Source organism: Centropristis striata, chromosome 1 (assembly GCF_030273125.1).
Source record: "Centropristis striata isolate RG_2023a ecotype Rhode Island chromosome 1, C.striata_1.0, whole genome shotgun sequence".
Lineage (NCBI taxonomy): Eukaryota > Metazoa > Chordata > Actinopteri > Perciformes > Serranidae > Centropristis > Centropristis striata.
In genome coordinates, this window is record NC_081517.1 from 12,609,319 (window position 1) to 12,635,232 (window position 25,914).

At 37.2% G+C, this 25,914-nt stretch overlaps 3 protein-coding genes and 1 long non-coding RNA gene across 4 annotated transcripts in view; 2 read left to right on the forward strand and 2 right to left on the reverse strand.

Moving 5' to 3' along the window:
• Positions 1 to 3: 3 nt before the first annotated feature.
• LOC131970048 (uncharacterized) lies at positions 4 to 7,570 on the reverse strand. The gene is made up of 2 exons (XR_009394157.1): positions 6,179 to 7,570; positions 4 to 1,453 (listed from the first exon to the last, which is right to left on the reverse strand). It is a non-coding gene; the product is annotated as an uncharacterized LOC131970048 (long non-coding RNA).
• Positions 1,260 to 5,182, forward strand: cnrip1a (cannabinoid receptor interacting protein 1a). Its single transcript, XM_059331270.1, has 3 exons — positions 1,260 to 1,472; positions 3,841 to 3,985; positions 4,913 to 5,182. The coding sequence occupies exons 1-3, from the start codon at positions 1,294 to 1,296 to the stop codon at positions 5,075 to 5,077; spliced, it is 489 nt and encodes a 162-aa protein (XP_059187253.1). The 5' UTR covers positions 1,260 to 1,293; the 3' UTR covers positions 5,078 to 5,182.
• Positions 7,571 to 10,861: 3,291 nt separating the features above from the next.
• Positions 10,862 to 25,914, forward strand: part of ppp3r1b (protein phosphatase 3 (formerly 2B), regulatory s1ubunit B, alpha isoform, b) — a 40,498-nt gene continuing 25,445 nt past the window's right edge. The window contains exons 1-2 of the mRNA XM_059331340.1: positions 10,862 to 11,027; positions 18,717 to 18,756. Coding sequence (XP_059187323.1) covers positions 11,025 to 11,027; positions 18,717 to 18,756 — 43 coding nt within the window. The 5' untranslated portion in view covers positions 10,862 to 11,024. The remainder of the gene's footprint in view (positions 11,028 to 18,716; positions 18,757 to 25,914) is intronic.
• Positions 22,603 to 25,653, reverse strand: LOC131970054 (E3 ubiquitin-protein ligase TRIM21-like). Its single transcript, XM_059331317.1, has 2 exons — positions 25,517 to 25,653; positions 22,603 to 24,606 (listed from the first exon to the last, which is right to left on the reverse strand). Exon 2 carries the CDS (start codon positions 24,602 to 24,604, stop codon positions 22,964 to 22,966), a length of 1,641 nt encoding a protein of 546 aa, XP_059187300.1. The 5' UTR covers positions 24,605 to 24,606; positions 25,517 to 25,653; the 3' UTR covers positions 22,603 to 22,963.

The following is a 25,914-nucleotide window of genomic DNA, read 5'->3' on the forward strand; positions in this document are numbered from 1 at the left end:
GTGAACCGTGTGACGCAGTTTTTATTGTCAGACAGACTCAAGTGTAACAATAAGAAGATATCTGAAGAGTATTTTTTAATTCACCTGTCTGAGTTTCACTGAAACTGTAACAAACTGACAGAATGCAGGAAATGTTTGTTTGTGTTTGTGTCTTGTTTCAGTTGTTAAATCTCTAAAAAAAAAAAAAAAAAACAACATTAATTGTGGAACAGAGAGAAGTCAGCAGGAAGATGCACAAGTAGAAGAAAAGTCAAGTTTAATAATAGTAACTTATCACAATTACATTTTTCAGTATTTGGGATTAACATCAAACTAAAGGGAATAGATGATTTTGCCATATTTATTATGGTTTAAAAATAACATCTTGGTATTAAAACAACAAACAATAAATGTGAAGTTAATTTATTGATGGTTTGGTCAAGGAAACATCAGAAATGGTGAAATTAATAAAAACATTCCAATTTTAACCAGTCAAAGATACAATAATATTGAATTTACTATAATAAAAGACAAAAAGGCATAAAATATATCTTAATACATAAATTGACTAATAACTGCAGCTCCATAATGGACCTGGAATGATTTTAAGCAAAAATATCAAACTATTTTTCCAGCTACTCAAATATTATTTTTTGATGCTTTTCTTTGTCATAAACATTGAATAAAAAATACTTTTTGTTTGACAAAAGAAGTACTTTCAAATTAGATTTGGGCAAAGTAAAATTGCTTGTTCTTTCCCCTCAAAGAAACAAAATAATGGATTTTTTTTCTTCTTTTTTCAAAAGTATACATCAAATATCAAATAAACAATGTAAAACAATTGTAAAAATGTAAATGATTCAATAAGTAGAATATGTAGAGCAAACTGTTTTTTCCAATATTTGTGACATTTGGAAAAGTTTTCATATACAATTCAATTTTATTACAATTTAAGAACAAACATGTATTTAAATTATTTTTTTAAATTTATCATTTTTTAATTAAATTAATTTTATTGGAATTCTCATATATATTTTTGGTTGCTTTTCTTTGTCATACAATAGAATGCATATTTTTTTACTATTTGATTTAGAAAATAATCAGTTTGAAATAGGATTTGGGCAAAATAAAATTGCTTCTTTTTTCCCCTACAAGAATTCAAATAATGGAGAAAAGACTGGGTGAGTTTCATGACTTCGGCCTGACGCTTTTATTTTGAAAGCCGTGGGCGGAAGCCCAGGTCCCTCCTCAGCATCCCCGCATCATCCTCCTCGTCTTCTCACAGCAGAGGGACCGAGCTCTGACACCGGAACGATGGACGACGTCCCCCCGATCATCAACATCTCCATCTCGCTGCGGATCCAGCCCAACGAGGGGCCCGTCTTCTTCAAGGTGGACGGGACCCGGTTCGGCCAGAACCGGACCATCAAGCTGCTCACGGGCTCCAAGTACAAGATCGAGGTGGTGCTGAAGCCTGGGAACGTCGAGGCCATGTAAGAAGAATTATTTTTTACCATGTTGAGGGTCAGATAGTTTCGTTCATCTGCACACAGAGCATGCATATTTTTATTTAAATTTAAAATGCTCATAATGATAGATAAATAAATATTAAATAAAACAGTCTGGGCTCCGTGGCCTCCCTCCTGCAGGCCTGCAGCAGCAGCATCCGGTGTCCGCCTGAATAAATCATCAGTAGATCATGTGTGATGGTGTCGGTGCTGCTGCTGCTGGATCAGATGCAGAGAGAGCTAGAGGAGCAGGGCGGATCCGATCAGCTGCTCACAGCACACCAAGGTGAGACAAGTACAGCTGCAAAGATGCACTGTAAAAAAATCGCCAAAAAAATTGAAAAGGTCTGTACGGAAGAGGATTGGGGCCAGGTAGGTGAAAACAAATAATGAGAGGACGATGTTTTTTTCATTGTGCAATTCGAGAAAAAAAGTCGAAATGACGAGAATAAAGTAAGCGTTCTGTGTTTGGTAAAGTTGGAAAGATATTCACAGATTTGTGTCAATGAGTCATAGACTGCAAGCTACAACCTGATGTTCATCATGTCATAAATGAGCAATCACCACCATATTTAAGGTGTAGGAGAACTAAAATCCACCTATACATAAATTAGATATGATTGGTTGTTGGCCACCACAACTTGTTTTGGGAAAAATCCGTTTTTATGTGATTTATGTGAATTTTTTAGACATATATTATATTATATTATATTATATTATATTATATTATATTATATTATATATGTATTTTCTCAACATTATATTTCAACTTTATTCTTAACTTAATGATTTTTTCCCCCATTTTACCTGGCCCTCATCCTTGTCCGTAGGTCTGGCAGCAAACACTAACCATTAAATAACAGTAAAACCAACAAAACAAAACATTGGTTATTAAACACAGAATTTATTTGAAATACGAATGATAGACTTTTACTGTTAAAAGAAATGTTAAATATGTTAAATTTATTGACAAAACTGAACAGTATTGTGTTGTTAATTTATAAGAATACAGTAATTTACTGCAGATGTATTTCTAGTAAAATACTGTGTTTCTAAAATGCAGTTAAACAATGTAAATTATACTTGTTTTTTAAATGTATATTTTAATAATATTTTAATATGATGATAAGTGTTTGGCAATTTTTTCTTTTTACAGTTTGTTTTACTACAAAAAACTCCTTAATTTTACATTCAGCAATATGTGTAATAATATAAAGTATTTTTTTTATTTTACAGATACAGGTATTTACTGCATGTTATGCATATTTTTAAAGAAATTATCTGTAAAATAACTTTTTTACCATTTTACATTTTACCATTGTGTTTTACTGTTACAATTATTTCACAGACATTTACTGTATTATTTATATTAAGTGCAAATGCCATTAAAAAAATCTCAGTTTTCAAGTTCTCTGAAGCTGACCCAACAACACAGTGTATAAATGCATAATCCCTGTTTTTTGCCTTTTGAGGTTAATTTCAGTCACACAGATATTATGATGAATTATAGATGATTGTCTTGCAAACCAAAGAATCACTGTATCATGATTGTATCATGAGCAATTTATCATATTTATACCCTGTATATACATTTACACCGTGTCCTTTCCTGTCATATCTGTGTTTTGACAAATCTGACAAATAGTCAGACCTATAATATTCTCAGCTTCATGCACTAAAAGTATGCAAGGATTCTCAGCTTCATGCAGTAGAAGTATGCATGTATTCTCACCTTCATGTAAAAAAATATGCAAGTATTCTCAGCATTGTGCAGTAAAAGTATGTAAGTATTCTCAGCTTAGTGCAGTAAAAGTATGCAAGTATTCTCAGCTTACTGCAGTAGAAGTATGCAAGTGTTCTCAGCTTCATGCAGTAAAAGTATGCAAGTATTCTCAGCTTAGTGCAGTAGAGGTATGCAAGTATTGTCAGCTTCATGCAGTAAAAGTATGCAAGTATTCTCAGCTTAGTGCAGTAAAAGTATGCAAGTATTCTCAGTTTAGTGCAGTAGAAGTATGCAAGTGTTCTCAGCTTCATGCAGTAAAAGTATGCAAGTATTCTCAGCTTCATGCAGTAAAAGTATGCAAGTATTCTCAGCTTAGTGCAGTAAAAGTATGCAATATTCTCAGCTTAGTGCAGTAAAAGTATGCAAGTATTCTGAGTTTAGTGCAGTAAAAGTACGCAAGTATTCTCAGCTCCATGTAGTAAAAGAATGCAAGTATACTCTGCTTTGTGAAGTAAAATTATGCAAGTATTCTCAGCATTGTGCAGTAAAAGTATGCAAGTATTCTCAGCTTAGTGCAGTAAAAGGTGCGCAAGTATTCTCAACTTCATGTCTCGCTAATCTTCCTCACAGCAACATGAACATTGGAGGCATCGTCTTCCCTCTGGAGCAGCAGTCCCGGGACGAGGAGTCGGTGGTGTATCACGCCCAGTACGACACTGAGGGCGTCCCCCACACCAAGAGCGGAGACAGACAGCCCGTCCAAGTCAGCATGGAGGTGAGACACAAGTCCCTGTGACTGTTTATCAGCCATCAGATGGACGAGAGAAGATCAGAAATCTTTTTTTTATCCACCAAATTAAAGAAAAGATTTCTGCTGTGTACTGTGAAAGAAAAAGTTGATTTCCTGATTAATTAATGGTATTATTTCACAGAGTTTTAACATTAACCATAAAATAAAAATTGAAACCTGTAAATTAATATAATCGAACAATATAGATTTTTTTTTTTTTTTACAGTATTATTCAATTACTTAATGGTCTTGACTGTTCACTTGCAGTGAATTTGATGTAAAATAAAATACTCATCATATTGCTGAATTTGAAATTTAGGAAAGTTTCTGTTTTCTTCCAGTAAAACTTTAAATTTAATGTAAAAAATGTAAAAAATCTGTCTGCAAAAGTTGCCATAAACTAAACCATTACCGTCATATTAAATAAAAATAAGAAGTTATAATGATATATATATATATACATATATATACTTACAACAGTTATTTGACAATAACTGTTGTATTGTCATTGTATTGTATTTGACAATAACTGTTGTGGCAACTTTTGCTGCCAGACTTTTTAACCATTTTTTTAAAAATGTTTGTGTAAAAAACCTTTACATAAACCTTTATAAAAACTTTTATGTAATATTTACAGTTTCTTTCCATATTTTAGAAACACAGTGTATTACTAGAAATACATTTGCAGTAATTTATTATTTACAACACAATTATTTTCACGGTTTTGTCAGTAAATGACTATTTACAGCACACTGTAAAACCTTTCAGTGTAAATTTACAGTAAATTCTCAAATAATTGTTTATGTGTAATATAACTTAGTTTTTTACTGTTATTTGATTATTGAGTGTTTGCTGCTTCTTTTTTATGATTGTCTTTGACTTTGTAATGACAAAATGTCCTGTACTGTCCAGTTTAACAAAGCAGGGACGTTCGAGACGGTCTGGCAGGCCAAATACTACAACTACTACAAGAGGGAGCACTGCCAGTTCGGCAACAAGTTCAGCAGCATCGACTACGAATGCAAACCCAACGAGACCCGGACCCTCATGTGGATCAACAAGGAGGCGTTCAACTGAGTCGGCTCGTCCCTGCGAGCGTCCACACAACCAACACAGAGCAGAGGACGTCAGCGTCAGCGGGACTTTACCTTCCAACATCAGCATCACAGTAACAGGACAGCTGTGTCTTTAGAGGCCAGGGGCGGGAGAGAACACAGCTATCTGCTCTGCTGGTCTTTAAAGAGGGTTTTATTGTTTTAAAGCTACGCTCTGCAGCCACGCTTCTTGGCAAAGAGACAAAGAGACTCAAAACGGCTACAAAGAGACACAAAACGACTACAAATTGATGTAAAATGACTACAAAGAGACGGAAACAACTATGAAAAGAGCAAAACAATCACAAAGTGAAATTAAAACACAAAACTACTTCAAAGAGACACAAAATTACTATTATCAGACACAAAACCACTACAAATTTATGTAAAATGACTACAAAGACATACAAAACTACTCGGCTCAAAACGGCTTCAAAGAGACACAAAACGGCTTCAAAGAGACACAAAACTACCACAAATTGATGTAAAATGTCTACAAAGAGACAGAAACAACTACTCAAAGAGCAAAACAATCACAAAGTGAAATTCAAACACAAAGTGACTACTAACAGACCCAAAACAACTACAAAGAGACTCAAAAACAGCCACAAAGAGACTCAAAAACAGCCACAAAGAGACATAAAACAACTACAATAAGACGCAAAACGACTACTAAGAGACTCAAAATGGCTACAAAGACACACCAAATGACTACAAACGGATGCAAAATAACCACAAAGTGAAATTCAAACACAAAATGACAACAAAAAATATAACTGTACACAGTGAGCTCATGATTTGCCAACACGACTGGTTTTATATGAAAGGTAACTGAAGGGAAAGGTTTCCTCTGAGGGAGTGCTGCTGTGTCTGGACTTTAAGTTTCAGTCTTTCAGTGATCAAACATCTCAGTTTCAGTCAGATTTTATGTAAAGTTGCAGAGTGAAGCTTTAAAGCAGGTCTGGTTAAAGGAACAATGGGACATTTTGTGAAAGACCTTTGTTCGCCCGCTTTTTTTTAGATTTAGATTAAATTCTTCTCTGTGTTTCCAGAACAGAGATTTATCCAGGTGTGTTAAACTAACCTGTAGCCAGGGGAAATTATCTTCAGATTAACCTCCATTCCTCTCTACAGAACGACTGTCTCCATCATAACGTCTGCCTCCTGTCGCTGCTAGAATTTGTTTGGAAACAGCTGCAAAGAGACACAAAGAGACTTACAATGAGTATGAAACAACCACAGAGGGAAACACAAACACAAAATAACTAGAAAGATAAATAAAATGACCACAAAGAGACACAAAACAACTACAAAGAGACACAATATGACTACAGAGATTCAAAATGACGATTAAGAGACACAACACAGCTACAAAGAGCTACAAAAATGACTACAAGGAGACAAAATGACTGCAAAGAGACACAAAACAATTACAGAGATGCAAAACGACTACAAGGACATGCGTAATGACTATAAAGAGACACAAAACAACTACAAATACACACAATTACTACAAAGAGACATAAAATGACTACAATAAGATGGAAAACGACTACAAAGAGACACAAAGTGGCTACAAAAAGACGGAAAACAACGACAAAGACACAATTAAACAATTACAAATAGTACAAAGAGACAAAACAACTACAAAGAGACAAAACAACTACAAAGAGACACAAAACCACAAAGAGACAAAACGACTACAAGAGACACAAAATGACTACAAAGTGGCTAGAAAGACACACAAAACAACTACAAAGAGATGCAAAACGACTATAAACAGACACTAAATGGCTAGAAAGGGAAAAAATGACCACAAAGATACACAAAACAACTACAAAGAAAAACACAAAACGACTAGAAACAGACACAATAAGACTTCAAAGAGATACAAAATGGCTACAAGGGACCCAAAACGACTATGGGAACAGACAAAATGTCACAGAATTATCACAAAAACTCTAAATAACTATATCTCTGTGTGTATTGGTCATGTGTAGTGTAGTTTGTTCAGTCACCTCTTCCTGCACATGTTCAGTAAACGTGATGCAGCCTGCAGAGGCTAGCAGTTTCCCTCCGCTTCCAGTCTTTGTGCTAAGTTAGCCTAAACACCAACGTGTCTCTGTACTAACTGGATGCACAGAAAACATTGACATCTAATCTTCTCATCTCACTCTGGAGAAGGGAATAAACATTCTCCACAAAATGTTCCAAACTGTTCCTTTAGCAAGGAGTAAAGAGAAGCCTTTAACATGTGAGTAACACCCTTGATAGGAGTTGTGAGGGAATGAGCGCACCAGCTGCTGCAGCACGCTGAAGACCAGGAGGGAAGACATCTGTGGAAGGAGTATTTTATCATATTTATTAATATTAATGGTGTGGATGTGTCTGTGAGAGAGAGGAGCTGATGTGTGAGAGCGTGTGCATCTCTGTGATAGTTTTGACCTTATTTATGTGTTATGTATCGTGTTATTTATTGGAAGAATCCACCCAAAACACTGTTTCAACAAACAGGTGGCAGGAAAGTGACTTCTTCATGAAAATAATGTAATGATTTCATCATGTTTGGATATTTCCTGCAGCAGATAATGTGAATTTCATGGCAGAAACAATTAAAATGATGCAAAACTAACAATGGAACGACCTGGTTCTGGTGTAAATCTGCCAAAATAAAAGTCTTTTTGGATCTTTTTGAAGTTTTATTAAAAAAGTAAATTTTTGCAGGAGTGAACCTAACACAGACAATCTAACAATGTGAGCAGATAACGGTGGATTTTATTTTTCTTTAAAGGAGCTGGTCTAAATTTCAACAAATCTCATGAAAAGACTCGATGTGTAAACGCTTTCTGGGTTCCTGTTTGTGGCTCTCTGCTCCTATTGGTTCCTTCTGTAGACGTCAATCTATAAAAACTCAAGTATAAAGTTAGGTCTCATGAATCTGCCTACAAATAACAAGACTTTACACTTTCAAATGACCTGCAATTGATGCAAAACAACTACAAAGAAACTCAAAATAGCTACAAAGAGACACAAAACTACTACAATAAGGTGCAAAATGAATACTAACAGACACAAAACTACTACAAAGAGACTCCAAACAACTCCAAACAAACTTAAAATTACTACAAACATATTTCAACTTTATTCTCATTTCAACTTTTTTTTTTTCAACATTTCAATTTTTTTTTTTTACATATTTCGACTTTTTCTCAACATTTCAACTTTTTTTCTCATTTTGACATTTCAATTTCTTTTTAAAACATATTTCAACTTTGTTCTCGTCATTACGACTTTTTTTCTGGTTATTTTGACATTTCAAATTTTTCTCAACACTTCTAATTTTTTTAGACTTTTCAACTTTTTTCTCAAACTGCATTATGAAAAAAAAAATCCTCTCTTTATTTTTTCTCCAACCTGGCCCCGATCCTCTTCAGTAAAAAGTTGACTTTGTTCTCAACATTTTGTATTTCAGCTTTATTCTCGTTATTTCAACTTTTTTCCTAATCATTTCAACTTTATTCTTGACATTTCTACTTTTTTCTCAACATCGTATTTTAACTTTATTCTTGTTATTCCGACTTTATTCTCGTCATTTTGACTTTATTATTTTTCCTGCTTTTGTAGGAGAAATTCAACCAAACTGCAGCTTTTATTTTTACAACAGTGAACCTAACAATGTCCTGCAGCCATATCATATGCAGCAAAACTGATTTTTGGCGTCTGCGTTGCACGTAATTTGAGTGTGAAGTTGCATTATTTGTACGCAGATTGGTGAGAGGAAATAGTGCATTTGTGGGGGACTATTTTCAGCAGCGAATTAATCCACATTTGGAGCTGGAGTGAGTGTTTGTGGCAGCAGGATTGTGTGTGTGATAAATCTAATAAATCTAAAAAATAAACCACAGTTTGGGTCTTTTCATGGGTTTTATTGACAAGAAGAAAAGTATCAGCAGACTTGGGGACTGGTTCTTCTGTCTGTCAGTTCGAGACACAGTGCTTCACTTTGTGCCGCTGCAGCTCCTTTTATTTCTGTTTACTCCTGATGTGCATTGCTGGATTACTTTTGCCAAATATGATCTGTTTGTTTGTTTATTTGTTTGTTTTTTGTTAAGATATCTCAGTGCATAAACCTTGCTGTTTTGTTATGTGATGAAGTAAGGAGTATAAAGTGTCTTTGTGAATAAAACTATACTGAACCAACATTATTGTAGAACTGTTGCAGTTATTTTAAACTTTAAAACGTTACTGTAGTGGTGGAGGGGGCACTATTGTTATTATTCCATTCCAAAAAAATTGGGACGTTGTAAAAAATAATACAAACAGAAGGCAATTATCTGCAAAATCTTCATTCATACATTACAAAGTATCAGATGCTCAAACTGGGAAATGTATTCTGTATTTGATGCATTTTGTTTTCTAATATTTGTCAATAAATAAGATTAGAACCATAAAACAGAAGTAAAAGCAGCAGTAATGGACGGTTTAATGTTTATAAAGTGATGCTAATGGAGGAAATAGTGTCAACACTATTAGTCCTCCATTTGTTTCCAGTAACTGACTGACATTTAACTCCCTGAACCCCAACGAGCAGTTTCAGGGCATTTTTTGCTCTTTTTTACATTTTATTAAAATGTGGACAACTTTAATACATCAAAAAGTTGACTTTATTCTTGATTCTCAACATTTCCAGTTTATTCTTGTTATTTCAACTTTATTCTCGAAATTTCGTCTTTGTTCTCGAAATGTCCACCCTTTTCTCATCATTTAGACTTTTTTCTCGTTATTTCAGCTTTTTCTCGAAATGCATAATAAACAAAAAAATATCCTCCTCTTATAAATTGTTTCTCCTACCTGGCCCCAAATCCTCTTCCGTAAAAAGTTTACTTTATTCTTGACATTTCAATTCTTCAATTCTCTTTCTGTTGTTGTCATTTTGCCTGTAGGGCTACACGGTGGTGTAGTGGTTAGCACTCTCGCCTCACAGCTAGAGGCTAGAGCTCCAGTCCCCCGCGACCCGAATGCGGATAAGCGGTTAATGGTAATGAATGAATTTTGCCTGTATTTTTTTTCTTTTTTTCCCCCTCAAGATTGCATTTCAACTTTATTCTTGTTATTTTGACTTTGTTCTTGTCATTTCGACTATTTCCTCAATAGTTGGACTTTTTTTCTCGACATCGTATTTCAACTTTATACTCGAAATTTCAACTTTATTCTGGACATTTCTACTTTATTCTCGACATTTCGACTTTATTCTTGTAAATTCAACATTATTGTTGTCTTTCGACTTTTTTCTGGAACTCCATAATGAACAAAAAAAGTCCTCATGTTTTTTTCTCCTCCCTGGCGCTAATCCTCTTCAGTATCAGATGTTTATTATTATTATTATTATTATTATTATAATGAACCGAAGTGATTCCTCCTCTCAATAGACGAGCTTCGGTTTGCACCTTCCACTCCTCCTCCCCCCTCTCTCTCCCTCTTTCTCTCCCTCTCCACTCCCCCCTCTCTTTTCCTCTCTCTCTCTCTCCCTCTCTGACTCTCTCTCTCTCTCTCTCTCCCTCTCTGACTCTCTCTCTCCCTCTCTGACTCTCTCTCTCTCTCTCTCCCTCTCTGGCTCTCTCTCTCTCCCTCTCTGACTCTCTCTCTCTCTCTCTCCCTCTCTGACTCTCTCTCTCTCTCTCTCTCCCTCTCTGACTCTCTCTCTCTCTCTCTCTCCCTCTCTGCGGCTCTCTCTGCTGGCGCTGCAGTGAATCTCTCCCCCGCTGCTGTCAGAGACCGTAGAGTCAGGCAGCCGGTGGTCGGTCGGTCGGTATCTCGCCGTTAAAAGTCACAAACCTCGCTGAAAACGTCGTCTGTCTCTGCCCGCGTCGAGTCGTTACCGGAGCTCCAAACCGCCCTCCAAGCAGCCTCAGACCCCCTCCTGCGGCAAGATGGTAAGAAGAATCCGTGCTTCATTTCTAAATGTATAATGTCATTTTATAAAGACAGCTTCTCCTCCTTCGACTGCACTGTTAGCTTCAGAGCTAGCATCCCAGGCTAACCTAGCTACCGTTAGCACAGAGCTACCGTTAAAAAAACCCAGCGTAACGTTTTTTTTCTTTTTTGTGACAGTGTTGTTTGATTGTGGCGTTATCTGTGCTTATTGTAACTGAGACATTGTCCACGTTTAGAGTAGCGTCGATGTGTGGCTCGGTGTGATACGGTCACAGGGCTAGTTAGCTGCTGAGGAAATACTGAATTACTGGTACGGTTTAGCTAGCAGGCTAGCTAGCTAGCTAGCTGGAGGTGCGTCAAGTGCGCAACACAGTAAGGACGGAAGTGTCGTAGCATCAAAAATTAAACCAAAATAAAAGCTTCAAAGAGCAAAGACACTAACCCTCTAAACCCCAATAAGCAGTTTCAGGAAGTTTTATTTTGCTATTTTTCCGCTCTGTGTCCTTGTAGTTCACTGCAATATATAAAATCTATATAAATCTATAACTCCTGCAATTCTATGGAATCAGCACCATCCTGGCTAGAAGTGGGAACAACTCGCACATGTCTTTATGCAGAATAACATATTAAGAATGACAGAAATCAGAAAAAAATAAATGCAAGTTGAATTTATCTCATCAGTGTATATATTTTGATTGGAATACATTGGAATTTATATATGATATGAATATTGGGAGAAAAATTTGGACGCCACATATTCTATGTAGTATTGTCATGTTTCCAGCCTATCCTGTCCTCTCTGGTCTGTATAAACAGCCGCTCCTTTCCTCTCCCCTCTGCTCTGTGTAAACAGCCTCTCCTGTCCTCTCCTCTCTGGTCTGTGTAAACATCCGCTCCTCTCCTCTCTGTTCTGTGTAAACAGCCTCTCCTGTCCTCTCCCCTCTGCTCCATGTAAACATCCCTCCTGTCCTCTCCTCTCTGCTCTGTGTAAACAGCTTCTCCTGTCCTCTCCTCTCTGCTCTGTGTAAACAGCCTCTCCTGTCCTCTCCTCTCTGCTCTGTGTAAACAGCCTCTCCTGTCCTCTCCTCTCTGCTCTGTGTAAACAGATTTTCATTGAATATTTGTAACGTGACCGTTGGTCTCAGCAGAATCAATCATGTCTTCACAGTGTCTCTGGGGAGCAGAATTTAAAAAAGAATTTTAAAAAATTGTTTTATAAAGTACTAGGTAGCTTGTGAATTATCCTGGTGGATATTTTTTTCAAGTTGTTTATCCCTATCAATAAATAAATGATGATGCATCATCAAAGTAATATAATATGAGTTTATTCATTCAACTGGGATTCTTTTGGCTGATATTGCATTTACGGGATGATTTACTGTGTTGGAGGGAATGGTCTTTTTTGCATTATTCTAATTTTCATTGAAAGATGCATTCAAATATGGTGTGATGATTTGCAAAGATCTGTAGCAAACAAGGTGTTTTTTTCTTAAGTCGGTGTAAGATGTGTATGCTGGGACATCTCTGCAAAGACATAACTGTTGATTGTCTTACTAGTTGTGCAACATATAGGCGACAGCTACATTGTGTTTGCCAGTTTTCACCTGCAGTTTACTGTTTTATTTTGAAAATCATGACAGGAAGTGTTGTCTTATGTGAGAAATGGAGGATTCATCAGTACGCCAAAGCTCCATCAGATGACCCTGCTGGTGTTGAAATCATATAAAATCAAATATTTATCTTGAATTTTCATGACATAGCTGTTTGACATTCAGATCATCTTCTTGTTTGCAGCTGTTGTGAAGTAATGTTAGTTGGATGTTTGGTCTGAAAATACAAGGATCAATAGCTGACAATTATCATTAGGCGAATAAGAACCAAAATTAACCAAAACCCAGTTTAACCACCGAGAAAAAACAGAAAAATGCCCCCTGAGCTCTGAACAAAATGGTAAAAAAGAAAAAGAAAAGGAGCACCCTTTTATGCAAAATTGCAATAGTGTAATTGTTATTTTTTTTGCAACGTAGTTTAAGCTGGAGTTGCAAATGGTCGGCAGATTTTTCACAAGAAATGTAAATCATTTCAATAGAAAAATTGTACCTTTTTATTAGTGAACTTAACCAAAGAAAAAGCATATACAAAAACAGTAGCCTACCAAGGGTCTGTTTCATATGTTATATTTGTTTATTATTTTGGTTATTTTCAGTTTGATTTGGTTCCATAAAGCAAATTCAATTGACTGAAACTCAACAGTAATGGTGTTTATTTAGCTATTTATTTTATTCCTATTTATTCTTTATTTTCTCAATTATCATTTATAGAATTGGCTGACAATGTAATGCAATGTTTGTATAATGTTTAATAATGTTAAATATTTTAATTAAGTTTTATGTTTGAGAGATTACCTCACTTGGTACATTTGCAGAGTGGTGAAAAACATAAAAATGGTCAATTTTCTTACCAGCTCAAAAAAATTACTATATCAGCTGCCATGTAGGTTATTGGTGAATTTTCCCTTCTAAAATTAGTATCAGCATCGGTCTTAAATATAATATATTTACAGAAAATTAAAGCATATTGTCTTTTTACAGTTCATGGTAAAGTATCAGCAACAGCCTCTTTGGAATCTGTCTTATACAGCATGTGCAAATATCCCCTATATTTCCATTTAATTTCCTTTATTTCCCGTTAATTTCCATGGAAGGTTTCCACTCTATAGCTCACCTTTCTTAACCTCAAATAATAAAAACAGTATAGCCCAGAATCAGACAGAAAATGTTTGGAAAGGCAAAGAGAAAATGATGAGATGCAACATCCCTCGTCTGGGTTTGGGCTGGAGACATTAATGTTTATGTGGCATTCATCTTAGTGACAGTTTTAAGGTTTAAATGCTGTAGAGTTTAAATCAGGCCATGTGCATGGAGAAATGGGGCTGCTTCCATTTCTTCCTAACCCTTTGTTAAGTATCCTATTATGAAAGGATTATCATCAAGTTCAATTTACAGATGATAAAATAATGATGATCAATAAATAAAAGCAGAGAACTAAAGAAGGCGAGATGCCCGAGTAGTGAAGGTTTCCTTGTTCTGTGGAGGCAGGTAACAGTTATTATTATAAGTGCAACACACACTGGTTACATCATACACAGAGACAGAGTAGTCGAGGTACAGTAGCTGGGATGTGCCAATGCAGGTAGCAAATGTGATCTGATTTAGGAGATTTGTTGTGCGTGAACGCTGGGACACAAACCAGAGTTATACGTTGGAACACTCATATGCCACCAGTGAGTGTTTCTCTTTTGAGTTCAAACCTTAATGTGAGTTAAAAATGGATTGATGAAGCTGAGAGTGTGTGGACAGTGATTACCCTAGTTCTGCCACGAGTAAGAATACGCCCACCAGATGAGCCAGCTGAATTTGAAAACACATCTTTCTCCCTCAGCTCTGGCCCTCTGTGAAACACCAAACCGCTGTTTTTCACACTCACAAACTGGACATTTTAGAACAAACACGATTTTGATTTCATTTTATTATACTCTTTTTGTCCAGGATCCATATCTACTAAATAGTAATACTGAATTCTTGGGAGTATAAATTAATATTTTTCGGGACATTTTCCCATTTTGTCCCGGGAGCAGAAACACAGTATCCCGGGAATCACAGCAAATTGACTTGTTTTTAAGGTATAACTTCAACTGCAGTTGAAACACATTTGTAATTTTTTAAGCAACAAGGAGAAATATGCATACCTACATATTCCCAACATGACCCCTTTTCATGTATTATTTAATACTAACAAAGTCAAATATGACATGTTACAAGTAGTTTTATTGAAACCGTTTATTTAAGTGAACATAAAAACTGTATAACAGGAGTACCTTTTTTTGTAAGTCAAAATAAATGTATTTATATGAGAAAAGAATAATGCACATTACAAAAGAACTAAATATGACAAACCCTAGTAAAGGCAGCGTTTATAGATAAAGAAACAAAAAAAATTGAACTATGTCGATATATGTGATATGGTCTAATTCCATATTCCAAAATATTATTCCAAAATATATAAATATATTTTTTTATATCAATATATGCTCAGCCCTAACATATCGTTTACTTTTGTTTTCATACGGGACACAAACACAGTTCTCCTGGGTTTGATTGACCCATCCACCACAACTCCTATCCTCCCTATGTGCAACTTTTGTGCTTAATATATTCTGCCTCCGCATCATTCATAATTACTACAGCTGTAGTGTAAACGTTGGCACCGATTGCCACATCATATGCACACACATTTGGATTTTGGCGTATGCATTGGACTTAATTTGAAAGTGTAACGTGTTATTTGTGCATAAATTGGTGAGATTGGGCTGCCTTTAACTGACGCCTCAGCATTTAATGGGAATTACTGTTCACCTGGTCAACACATACTATTGTGGAGCTAAGATGAAGTCATTATTTTCAGATATCTCTAAATGACAACAGTTTAGATGTTTGCCTAGCTGAGATTAACCAGACTGTCTGTTCCACTAATGAACACATATTGGCTGTATTCAACCGAAAAGTGTTGAAACATATGAAACAGGAAGGAAGAACAGATTTGACTATTTATTTGGTGTTTTAGTGTGGAATGGATGATGATCTTTGTGAAAATGTCTTACAATACTGTGGATGCCACATCATTCTGAAGCCACATTACACTGTCCAGCAGGATGCTGTGTGTTGTGTATTTTGTCATCTTTCCACAAGGGATAAAAACAAAAACTCAACTATGTGCATTTCTGTGTAGTTAATATGACAATTGATGTGGAGGTTTTTGTCCTGATCAGAACTGGTGGTCAGCAGTTTGAGGTTCTTGCAGCGTCAGCAGATTTACCGCCATGCACGCTGGGAAGTAATGTCACTCAGATTTATGTCAGAGATTTAAGTAATGCGGCAGACTAACTGAGGCCCACCGTTCCTAAATATACAAGAACATGTTGGTGAAATTCATGAATTATTGCTGGAGTGATTTGACCTGATTAGCTTCTCTGCTTGTCTGTTAGCATGTGAAGAGCATCATGCTTTAACACTTCTGAACCCCAAGAAGTTTCAGGAAATGTTTTGCTCCTGTCACATTACTCACTCCTGCGCCGTGTTTCACTGCAATATATAAAATCTATATAAATCTACATATAAAGTCCTGCACCTCTATGGAATGAGCACAATCATGGCTAGAAGAGTGGGACCAACTCAAACCTGTCTTTGTGCAGAAAACCTATTTTGTTTTAAATGCAATAAAATTAAATGTAAAGATACATCACTTTTCCAAGTACTAATGTTGGGGGGAAAAAAGTTAGGTCTCCACATGCTACACATATTGAACTATACAAACTTTACTTGTAACCTCTCCTGTGCTCTGCTTTGTGTTTAGTGCAAACACTTATTTTTTGGCCATTTTTTAAATAAGACATGTATAATCAAGTGATTTAGAAGAAATGTCACTATTTAAAGCTTTTTTTGGTTGCTTTTCCCATGAAACTCATGTTTCCAACTCCTGAAACACTAATTAACTCACCTTGTCTGGATGAAATAAGCCGGTGAAAACTGTAGTGTCATATGACTGTACAAAATGGCAACATATAAAAGCTGATTGATGCAGATGTGTTGTATAAAGAAGCACCGTGAATCATATTTTTGTTGTGTGGAGACACAATTTTTTACCCCCAATATTTGTGACACTTGGAAAAGTGTGGTGTATATATAAATTTAATTTTATTACAGTTTAAAAAAAAAAAAGATTTATCAGAGAAATTAAACTTTTTTCTGATTTCTGCCATTATAACTGTGTTATTCTGCACAAAGATGTGTTTGAGCTGTTCCCACTTCTAGCCATGATTGTACTGATTGCATAGAGCTGCAGGACTTATGTGTATTCTATATATTGCAAAAAAACAAAAAACGGCTTGTTTGGGTTCAGAGGGTTAATGCATGAACAGAATCAGCCTAAATCTGAATGTCTAACTGGAAGTCACCAGTATGGGATATAAAAGAAACACCATGTAGTTTACTCGGCCCATGTGACGCCAGCGATCAGAGCCAAGTGTGTGTGCCGTTCGGTGTTGGACAACGAGCTGGAACAGACCTCTGCATGTGGATTTTATTGAGAAGGGAGGAGGAATGTTTGATTGGCTGGCACAGCAATCAGAGGAACCAAATCAGCTCTTCAGTCGCCCTCTTATCAACCTCAGAAACAGAATGATTCCATCCGGAGCGATCCTGGTTGAGGAAAACAAAATTACCTTTTTGGAACGATTATGTGTTTTGCTGTCATTTTTACGGGAAACAACGAGTGTTTAGGATCCAGACCACACAATGCCTCTCGTTTTATTCGGTTACACAGCTGAAATTATGAATATTAATTTTTCTATCCCCCAAAAATAACATGCAACTCTAAATTTGTGGCTTTTCCTTATCTTATGTGACTTTTAACTTGTCTTCTCTCTATTATATATTTAGACTAAAAACAAACATTGTAAAAAAGTGTCTCTTTGCGCTCTTGTTAGTTGTGAAGGCATTTCTCACTATTTTTACAAGCCAAACAATCAAATAATCCATTAGTGCACAAAATACTGAGCAGATTAATACATCATGAAAATGATCTTTAGTGAGAAGTTAAAAACGAGCTCCACCTCAACCAACTGCAACAGTTAAGTCCTGCTTTTACATAAATGCATGAGTAATAATTCGATTACATCATATATAATGGAATAACATTCATAAGGAACATTTCTGTACTCTTAATGTAGAAAATTGTGTAGTAAAAACATCTTCAATGCAGGGGTTTTACAGATTTTCTTTACAGTGTGGTGTTAGCATTTGTACTGTAGTAAAGTACAGTTAGAAGTACTAAATACTTCCTCTATCACTAGTTTCCCTTAACTTAAGTTTTTTGTGACAATTATTGATCAATATCAATCTCTCCTTCTGCATGAAAAAAACTCTCGTACAAACCTGTATGAATTACAGCAGCTCATCAAAGATAAAAGAAAACGTAAAATCACATTTTACAACACAGAAACAAGCCAGCTAATCACAGTAGAAATCCTGCCGAAACATCTGGAGAAGACAGAAACTGTCACTGTATTAAAATAAAGTTTTTGACAGAGTCGGAAAGTGAGCTTTGGACATCTTAAATCTCAGCCCAGTGTTCCTGAAGTCAGCAGTGTTAAACAGCAACCTTGTCAAAGCCCACAGATGAGATTGTGGTTATAATGTGCTGTAAAGCAGAATAAACCTCCCATATGACCTGTTAATGTGATTTAGAGTTAATGTGGCTCTCGTTACTAGCTGAGGAGGAAAGCTGCAGCCTGATTCAAGTCCTCGAGAGATGAGACGAGGCAAATCAAGGCGGCACGTTGGCCTAGTTTTCTGAGTCCAGATCATTCTGTCGCTCATGCATAATGAAGAACACCAACAATTAGCCAAGAACAGGACGCAGAATTGTTCAATTAATCATGCTTATACATTTGAGTTGACTTTGTCGAATATATGTAGACACAATATTTCTTCCAGTCCTGCTCTGTTCCCTTGTATGTAAAACATTTCCCCCCTTTTGGTTTAAGTGATGAAGATTTAGAGATTTGGTTTAAATCTGATGCCTTTGTGTGGAAAGTCTTTGTTTCATTGTCAATCTTGTCTCTTTTTCAGGGAAATGAAGCCAGTTATGCCCTGGACATGTGCTCACACTGTAAGTATCAATTCATGTCACTTCACCACATGGCATTAGATGAAACGTCTGTTTTATATTCCTTGTGTGCTTAGACAAAAAAAATGAGTATCTGTGTTATCTATATTTATTCTGAACATGAAACGACTGGTGATGATATGAAAGAAATCTTTAGAAATTCAGGGTCAGGATTAGGTTTTGAATAAACCACTTTGCAGGCAAACACTTTTCTTACTAGTAGCATTTGCTGAGCTACACTGAAGTTTGTGTTCTTATAGTGGGAAACAAAATTACTTTTGGGCATGCAGGAACACAGCTAATTATTCCAATCAAAGTTTGTAAAACGCAAAATTTACTTTGGGTACTTTGTCAATACATACATTACTCAGTTACAGTACTAGATTTATACTTTATTAAATACTTTAAGTATAAACACATTTTTAAAAAAACATATTTATTCATGGAACAGAATAAGCACAACCATGACTGACATCAAGTGCTTCAGTGTTTAAACAACTGTTCAGAACATTTATATACAGTATAGATTTAACAAGATTAGGGTTAACTCTGGTGTGTCTGATGAAAAGAAAAAAAACGTTAACCTGATTATCCAGAGGTGGGACCAAGCCACAAGTAAGTCACTCAAGTCAACAATTCAAGACAGGTGAGTCCTGAGTTAATCCCTTCCTAAACTTTTAGTTTCGAGCTTTAAACAACTTATAATGCACTCTTCACAAATTGTAATGCCATTTTAACATCAGAGTAATGTATTAAATGTACAACTATTAATGCTTTTCAAATATGCATATATTGGTTAAACAAATGCGACTAACTTAAACATAAAAAAATGCAGTGCTGACATTGCCCTCTCGTAGCAAATGGCATGGTTTGGGGGAAGCTCAGACAAAAAGGCCCAGGTCCAAAAGAAGTCATGACTCAATGGTGTTCAAGTCGAGTAACAAGTCATGTGCCTCTGGTATTATCTGCCAATTCTTGCAGTGCAGCAAGGTTTTCAAACTTGTTGCCTGAGCCACAATATAAACAGAAAAGATTTGATACCCCACACTACTGCTGAGTTATCATCTGGGGAAAAGTTTGGTCATGGTCACATGGAGTTTGGAGTTTGATCGAGGCCGGTGATGGATGTGAATGTCACCACATGCTGCACCTTCGTCTGCAGGCCTCAATCCCAGACTCCCAACACTCTGAGGCTAAAAATGCCTCATCGCTCTGTAAAGGTCAGTGTCAGGGCTGTTGGGAAAACCTTGTTTATTTTTAGTTACGGCAATATTCCAGTTTTAATTAGTTGGTGGCTTTGGCTCTGACCCACCAATTCCAGAGGGGAGAGCTTGTGTCTTAATTAGAGAATAATTACTGTAATGTCTGAACCTACTTTTTGAGGAGCACCCCCATCAGAAAGATGAACATACATCAACAGTTACTGGTATTAGATATGTTTGCTGAGTGGATGGGAGGTTGAGGGGGCTTGAGTCCTAACGAGGTGTTAAGAAAGTTGTCAAAGACTGGGGGGGGAGAGACTCTGGTTAGATTCATGACCTGTGCACCGTCTCTGCCCTCCAAACTCAGAAACCTGCCTCTCATGTAGCCTGTGATTTGAACCTTGTGGCCTGGAAAGTTGATACCAAATCCTTTGTTTCTAGTATAGCTCAGACCCTGTTGTGTGACCAAGACAATGGTTCACACTTCCTGCTGTGAACTTTGACGTCTTTTTCTTGAAGTCACACTGGAAGTTCTCGGGTATCTCCTCTCTCACCAAACCAAAACCAGAGTTATTTGGAGAGATGTGTAGATTGGCGGGCTGAAATGACGAGACGTGAGTGGCAGGGTTTGGTCTGGCTGACGGCATGTATTTCCCCAGTCAACTGACAGACTAGGCCCGCTCAGGGATATTTATGGGGGTTCCCGATGCTGCCACGCCTAGACTCCTCACCCTTCTTTTCTTTCAGGACCAGCAGTGCAGCTGCTTCCCCTGTTTCCCTGTCAGAGTGGCTGTACTGGAGTTACACCATCACAGAAGAACCACTTATACACATTTAAAGTTTCCCCGTGCAGTTTTTGCCCAGTAGAAGCACTACGGAGACATGTCTTTGCCCTCATTTTAGTTTTGTAAGTACAGTTGCAAGATGTGGGCAACAAAGAGAGTGAAGAAAATACTGCAAGCCAGTAAAGAATGATGCAGACAATGGACAATTTAAATAGTTAAAAACTCAGCTTTGCAACTGTTTTTTGTGGAAATTAATTGTACATATTTGCTGCAGCTCTAGAAAACACAATGTTTTTATTTTGTTTCCAAGAAAACTCCACAGGGCAGCTTTAATGTTTCTGACACAATCCTGTCCAGACCTGCTTTTAAGAACGAGTATGTCAGGGATACTTCTGAATCAAGTCCCCAAATATCCACCACACATGTTTGTGTCAAATTTGTTTCCTTTAAGGCAGCTGAAAACAATCTGCTGATGTTCACTGAATGTATGAGCAAAGACTCTTTTCTCTTCTCTGCTCTGCTATTTCTATGCTCCTGGTCTATTTTTGCTGCAGCTGCTCTTCTGTTGTAGTTCTGACTAAGCAGTCACTCAACGAGTGTTTGCCGTTGTGTTAAACCACACTTTCTGTTTCCACGAGTAACCAGAGGTGGTGCCAGATCGACCACTGAAATCTTAAAGATTACAACATTTAAGGTCTTGTGCTCAACAACTACAGCTACATCTCAAAAAATTAGAATATCATGAAAAAGTTCATTTTTTGTCAATTATTTCAGAAAGTGAAACTTATTGATTATATAGATTCATTAAAAATTGTAAAACACTTTAAAAAGTGCCGGTCAGAGCTGCTCTGATTTTATTTTTTTAATAAAAGCCTCCTTCAAATAATAGCCTGCCCCTATTATTAGCCGGGTCCCAAACTGATTTTTTATTAATAGAAGCCCCGGCTACTATTTGAGGAAATACGGTATTCTATCTTGTCAGTTCCTTCATAGTTACTTTGGTGAATGTTATTTGTTTTGTGAACACTGGTAAGATGGGTTATCTGTAAATATGCAATTTTTGAATAAAAACTGTAAAATAAACTACAGGTACATCTCAAAAAATTAGAATATTGTAAAAAAGTTCAATATTTTTTGTCAATTATTTCAGAAAGTGTAACTCATACATTATATAGATTCATTACACAGAGTGAAATATTTCAAACCTGTTTTTCTTGTAATTTTGATGATTCTGGCTTAGAGATACTGAAAACCCAAAACTCAGTGTCTCAGAAAATTTGAATATTGTAAAAGAGTTCAATATTGGAGTCCACAGTTAGTGGTGATTAGTGGGGGCCATGTCCTCTGCTGGTGTTGGCTGCGTTGACTGTGGACCATCTACCAGGACATTTTAGAGCACTTCATGCTTCCACAAGCTCTTTGGAGATGCTGATTTTATTTTCTGAAAGGACTTGATACCAGCCCACACTGGCGTAGGTGCCAAAAGCCGGTTTAGTGACCATGGTGTTACTGGGCTTGACTGGCAAACCTACTCGGCTAACCTGAACCCCATACAGAACCTATGGGCTGTTGTCAAGAGGACACAAGACACAGAACCTGAAAGCTGCTATAAAAGCAATATTAATGCAGTAATTCATGCAAAAGGAGGCCAACCAAGAATTTAGTTTATAGAAATGACTTTCTGAAATAATTGACAAACAATATTGAACTTTTTCACAATATTCTAATTTTTTTGAGATGTACCTGTAGTTTATTTTACAGTTTTTATTCAAATATTGCATATTTACAGATAACCCATCTTACCAGTGTTCACAAAACAAATAACATTCACCAAAGTAACTATGAAGGAACTGACAAGATAGAATACTCTGTTATCTATTTTATGTAAACTGTGTATATTAACTTTATATCCAGTGTAACAGTGAGCATACTATTAATCTTAAATGAAGCTTTGTGAAACAATGACATTTTCAGCCTCGTGTTTTCTGTGGCTGCTCATCAAACTGAAACATAAAAAAAGATATTTTGCAGCATTTCATTGCTAATTTACTCAAACTGCAGCTTGACATTGTTGATTTGGAGATTTTAGAAATCGTTATTTCTTCAGGAAGTAAAAAAAAAAGTCTGGGTTTAACAGACATTTATATAGACGGTATTAACATTAGATATGTAAAATTGTTCCACTAATTAGAAATAAATCAGTACATGTAAGAAGAGAAGTGCTTATTTTACTCCAACAGGAGAAATGATCAGAGGTGCAGAGTTTTTACCACCATCATTACCCCAGGGACTGAAGTGTGGGAAGAGTTTCTCAGTGAAGGAGCAGCCAGTAAAGGAGTAGATAAGAGCTGCAGCATCTACATCATAAAAGGAGACCAGACCCTCCTCATAATCTACAAACACCCCCACCTTCTGAGGAGGAGACTTCAGAGAGAGACTGACTCCAGGGTTAGGAAGAGCTTTGTACTCTTTTCCATTTCTCAACCCTATAGTCCAGTAACCATTTGGAGGGCTCACATCGATATTCCCCTTTCTGTCGATCGACTCTCTGGCCACTCCAAAGTCCCAGTTAGTCTTTCCTTTAACTTGAACTTCGTAGTAAAATCTGCCTGAAGAAAAACCTGGTATTCCTAAAACACGGAGTCTGAACGAAAATCTCTCTTGGTTGTTTGGTAGTTTCTTCTTCAAATCACCATGACTCACTTGTTTCCCATCATCAGACAGGATGATGTAGGGATGTGCTGTATCAGGATCAAGAGTCACATCCACTGCATACTGCTGGACCCTCTTCAGCTCAAACTCGGGGAGCAGCTTCTTCATCTCTTCTCTGAGTTTCTCCTCAAGCTGAGCCACAGCTCTCACCACAGTCCCCTCATATGATGATGGACAGACACTGACCTCTGTCCAGTCCTTGGTGGGTGTTGGGTGGTGGATGTTTAGGGACTGGACACTCTGGAGGAGATAGAGGTGGTCTTCAGAGCGTGGGAGCTGCTCCACCGCAGTACTTTTCTTCTTCAGCTCAGAAATTTCCTGTTCCAGCTCTTTGATGAAGCCTTCAGCCTGGTTTTCAGTTGTTTCCTGCTTCTCTTTAATTGCTTGGATGAGATTGGCTTGGCCTCTCTCAACAGCCTCCTTCAGAGCAGTGAAGACCTGAACTCCTTCTGATATCTCTCTGTCTGCATCTTTCTCACTGAGGTCGACTGAATGTTTTATCTCCTGAATCTTCAGTTGTCTCTTCTGGATCATCTGCTGAATTTCACTCTCTAGCTCAACCTTCTTTTCTTCATATCCTTCTTTCAGAGGAACAACATCATGCATCTTGTGGTCTAAAACAGTGCAGAGCATGCAGACACACGTCTGGTCGGTCTTACAGAACAGCTCCAGAGGTTTATCGTGCTTCGTACACATCCTGCCTTCCAGGTTCTCCACAGCGTCGATCAGCTGATGTCTTTTCAGACGTGAAGCTGTCAGATGAGGCTCCAGGTGAGTCTCACAGTAGGAGACCAGACACACCAGGCAGGACTTCAGGGCCTTCAGTTTGGTTCCAGTGCAGACGTCACAGGGAACTTCTCCTGGTTCAGACACTTGTTGCTCTGATCTGCTGCTGGCGGCTTTCTGCTGAGCTGACTGTCTGAACTGAACAACCATCTCAGAGAACAAAGTGTTGATCCTCAGCTGTGGTCTTGTGGTAAAAGTCTCTTTACAAATGGGACACAGGTAATGGTCATTATTATTCCAGTGTGTGTTGATGCAGGTTTTGCAGAAGTTGTGTCCACATGATGTGGTGACAGGATCAGTGAACACATCCAGACAGATGGAGCACAGAAACTGATCTTCAGATGGCAGATAGTTTGCAGCAGCCATGTCTACACAGTGTGGAAAAAAGAAACATTTTCATTAAAAATCCAGATTTAGTTATCTCTTTTAAAAGAAGCATTTTTATTTGTATGCCATTTATCAACCGTGAGCAAACAACCATTTAAATTGTTCTGACGAGCTCAAGCTGAAGCTCCCCAGGTAAAACAGCAAATGTGTCCAGATCCTGTTGTGTAAAGTAATTTTTTATCAAAGAATAGCACTGCTAACACAACTCTGATCACTTGATAGTAAAGACACTGCATTTCCTGCAGCTGCTTCATGTGAAAAGCCTCCTCTAGCGAGAAGCTTTTATTGTGAAACAGGCAGAGGAAGTAGAGGAAACATGACGCAGGAAGTGATCAGTAACCAGTAATAATGACAGAAAAGTAAAAGTGGCAGTGAACTCTGAACACAGACTTGGTTACAAGTTACTGAAGTCCTGAGGAGGTCAGGCCTGTAACTGGCAATCTGGCCATGCTTTTGCTACAATCGGCATGACTAGCTTGTCATAGTGATGATGCTAATTGATATCTGCTTATTATATGACCAACACATTGCAATTCATCTAGCTGCTTCACATTAAAAGCATCCCATTGAATTGTTGGCAGAAAACTTTTATTGGGACACAGCCAGAGGAAGTAGAGGAAGCAGTATGCAAGAAGTGATCAGTAACTAGTAAAACCAGAACCAGAAAAAGTCGGTGTGACAGTGAACTCTGGACAGAACGGACACAGAGAGACTGTTGAAAGCTGTTAAAGTGGGCTGCTGTACAGTGGACCTGTGGACAAACAGCCACAGTTATATTGTAACAACTGAACAACTATAATGTGAAAAGAGAGGAACTTCCTGCCTGAGTGGAGCTGAAGTTTCGTATTAATCCTGGTTGTTGAAAGTGTAAATATGATCAGCTGTACTCACCAGTGTTTGGCAGAGACTCTGCTGTGTTGTTGACAAAGACCTGATGAAGTCAGTTTGAACTATCTTTCAGAGAGAAACAGAGATTTGTCTAGACTGCAGTGAGGCTGACACTTTGACAGACTTCACTTTCATTTCTAGAGTGTGACGCTGCAGCTCTCCTCTTTCCACTGTTGCTCCTCCTCTTACTCCTCTCCACTCTGCTGTTTGGTTTCCTCCCTCTGATTTAAACGCCTATTGTGAAATAAAGTACTCTGTTGAGCGTAAGGAGGTGCTAAACCTAACAGGTGGGAGGAGGAAAGTGTTGGACAGAAAGGTGTGTTGATATCTTAAGAAAAGAGATTTGTCAAGGTTATTGGACCCAATGAGATATATGAAAACATTCCTGCTATTGTTGTCCA

Coding starts and splice junctions, on each gene's coding strand:
- LOC131970054 (XM_059331317.1), bottom strand. CDS start 24,604: ATGGCTGCTGCAAACTATCTGCCATCTGAAGATCAGTTTCTGTGCTCC.
- cnrip1a (XM_059331270.1), top strand. CDS start 1,294: ATGGACGACGTCCCCCCGATCATCAACATCTCCATCTCGCTGCGGATC. Junction 1,473..3,840: donor CCTGGGAACGTCGAGGCCAT/GTAAGAAGAATT, acceptor TCTTCCTCACAG/CAACATGAACATTGGAGGCA. Junction 3,986..4,912: donor CCGTCCAAGTCAGCATGGAG/GTGAGACACAAG, acceptor TGTACTGTCCAG/TTTAACAAAGCAGGGACGTT.